Source organism: Pundamilia nyererei, unplaced genomic scaffold (assembly GCF_000239375.1).
Source record: "Pundamilia nyererei isolate P.nyererei 1_Seehausen unplaced genomic scaffold, PunNye1.0 scaffold00009, whole genome shotgun sequence".
NCBI classification, from domain to species: domain Eukaryota; kingdom Metazoa; phylum Chordata; class Actinopteri; order Cichliformes; family Cichlidae; genus Pundamilia; species Pundamilia nyererei.
This window is the reverse complement of record NW_005187410.1, coordinates 4993357-4995790: the sequence shown is the minus strand read 5'-3', so window position 1 is coordinate 4995790 and position 2434 is coordinate 4993357. Positions and strand designations below refer to the sequence as shown.

General features: G+C 42.4%; 1 protein-coding gene across 1 annotated transcript in view; it reads right to left on the bottom strand.

The window, feature by feature from the left end:
* Positions 1 to 551: 551 nt before the first annotated feature.
* Positions 552 to 2434, bottom strand: part of hoxd3a (homeobox D3a) — a 2375-nt gene continuing 492 nt past the window's right edge. The window contains exon 2 of the mRNA XM_005723507.2: positions 552 to 2255. Coding sequence (XP_005723564.1) covers positions 1504 to 2255 — 752 coding nt within the window. The 3' untranslated portion in view covers positions 552 to 1503. The remainder of the gene's footprint in view (positions 2256 to 2434) is intronic.

The window sequence follows — 2434 nt, the reverse complement described above, 5'->3', positions numbered from 1 at the left end:
TATATATATATATATACTCAGTCTCGCTGTGCACCAATCAATTAGACAGTAGTCAGTAATTAGGCTTTGGTCTTTGCTGGAAAATTGAGCTTATTTTCTTGTCTCAGCAAGCAGGAGGCTAATCATGTGGCCGTCTCTAAAAAAAAAAAAAAAAGAAGATAAGTGACATCTGGAAGATGCAATAAGCCCGTAGACTCACTTCCCTCATACCAATAAAACATCAATAACCTCCAGAGCCTTTTATTCCGCTGAAATGCACTTTGCATTGGAAGCATAGAGCCGTCTGATGAGTTTTAGATATCCTGGTGTCTAATTATTGATTGTCTCTCCCCGTTTAGGCTGTACAGTAAAGCTGTGGGTCAATACGCCTCCTCGGCACAGTTACCTGACAGATTCACTGGCAGCAACAGCAGCAGCTGAATGAGAAATTAAAAATAATGAGAAGCTGCAGGGTAACCAGAGTTCCTGCTGCAGGGTTTGTTGAAAAAGAAAGAAGGGGGAAAAGAAAAGAAAATCAACAAAATGCAATAAAAAACGAAGTTTAAGCACTTTATTTACAAAATGTTGAACACAATAAAATATAACATTTCAATATCATTAGGGTTTCATAAATTTATGGATATCCAACTGAATGGAATAACAATGGAAGACAAATAAAAAATAGCAATGGACTACACAAAATGACATGCTGGTGTGTATAATATTTGATACTTCGATAGTCTACGTTTTGCTTAAGATTTGACACAAGAATAACCATGGACATATAGTGATGTTTATACACTATAAAATGTCCCATTTGTCCCAGATTTACAATTAGAAATGCTCTTTTTTATATACCAACAACACATTGCGAGTCATAGCATTTTCCAAACCCTGTTTTGCCCACACTTCCAAGTGCACTGATCTGTCCAATCTTACAACAAACTCCACACGTATAAATACTCGCATATAAACGATAAATAATGTGCAATACAAAAGTAATTAAATAATAAATAGGCTATATGCTAGTACAAAAGATTATGCAAATCAAAAGAAAAATACAAAACAATAAATAAATTGGGGTGTGCGCGGGGGGAAATGAGAGCCTAACAAACAGACAAAAAACTTCCCTAAAAATCCTTCTCGCTAAGGATGCGCTTCTATTTTTGTGATCTACAAGACTTACCTTCAAGTAATGGCATGAAATACTCAGTCAAAAAGAAAAAAAACAATTGCGCATTGCACTTGAGAAAAAACAAGAACAAAAAAAGAACTACTGACAACCGGGCTATCTGCTTCTCCGCATCCCCAAATATTCAAGAGAAATGGACAAAGCTGTATTATTTAGAAAATAATTACACAATAGCATTAATAGTAATATCAATAATACTGCAATAATACACACGACTCGCTTGGAGTGTAGTTATTAGACTAGTGAGGTAATAAAAAAAGAGCGCAACATAATCTTGGCACACACACGCAAACATACACGCGCACGCACACGCACACACGCGAAACCACATATTACAAATGCGTCAGTTTAGGCGCTTCCTGAATCCTTCCCTGAGACGCTTGGTGAGAGGTGAGGTCTGTGTATGTGGGATGGGGATCACAGGGTCCATGGTGGTGGTTTCCTGGGATCTGTGCGGCACAGCTGTAGTCCACACTGGTGGATGAGGGGTGGGGAAGATGGCCGAGGTTGAACATGGGGCCCGAGGCTGGCATGGAATCAACAAAATTCCCACCCACGTAAACGGGGCTGCTTTGCAAATTGGCGTTGGCAAAGCTGCCGTTGCTCTGCATGCCGTGGTGTTCGTACTCGGAGCCCGGGTATCTCTTCTGTTGTGGGATGCAGCCACCCAAGGGTGCCGTGTACGCGGCCAAGCCGTACATATTTTGCTGGGGTTTGGCAAAGGACGGGGGTGAGGGTGCGTCATAGCTGAGGCTGTTCACATTTTGGAGCTGGCCAGAGTATCCAATGTGATTTGGGCCACTCAGCGGCGGGCTTCTATCCGGGGAATGTCCCAGGGGGGAGTGCGCCAGCCCTTTAGACTTCTGGTCCTTTTTGTATTTCATCCTCCTGTTTTGAAACCAGATCTTTATTTGGCGCTCGGTGAGATTCAACAGATTTGCCATTTCCACCCTCCGAGGACGACAAAGATAGCGGTTAAAGTGAAACTCCTTCTCCAGCTCCACAAGTTGCGCGCTGGTGTAAGCAGTTCTGACCCGTTTGGACGCTGGTCCCGGTGGGCTTTTCTCATCACTCACTTCACCACCTGTGAAGGAATCACAGAATCATCTTAGGGTCTTTTGAACAATGTGAGGAATAATTTATAAATTCCATGCACATCAAGACCCCCCCCTACCCAAACACACCTCTACACGCTCACACAACATACACAGACACTACACATACACGTCACCATCATAATCACTACCTGCGGTGGCACAGTTG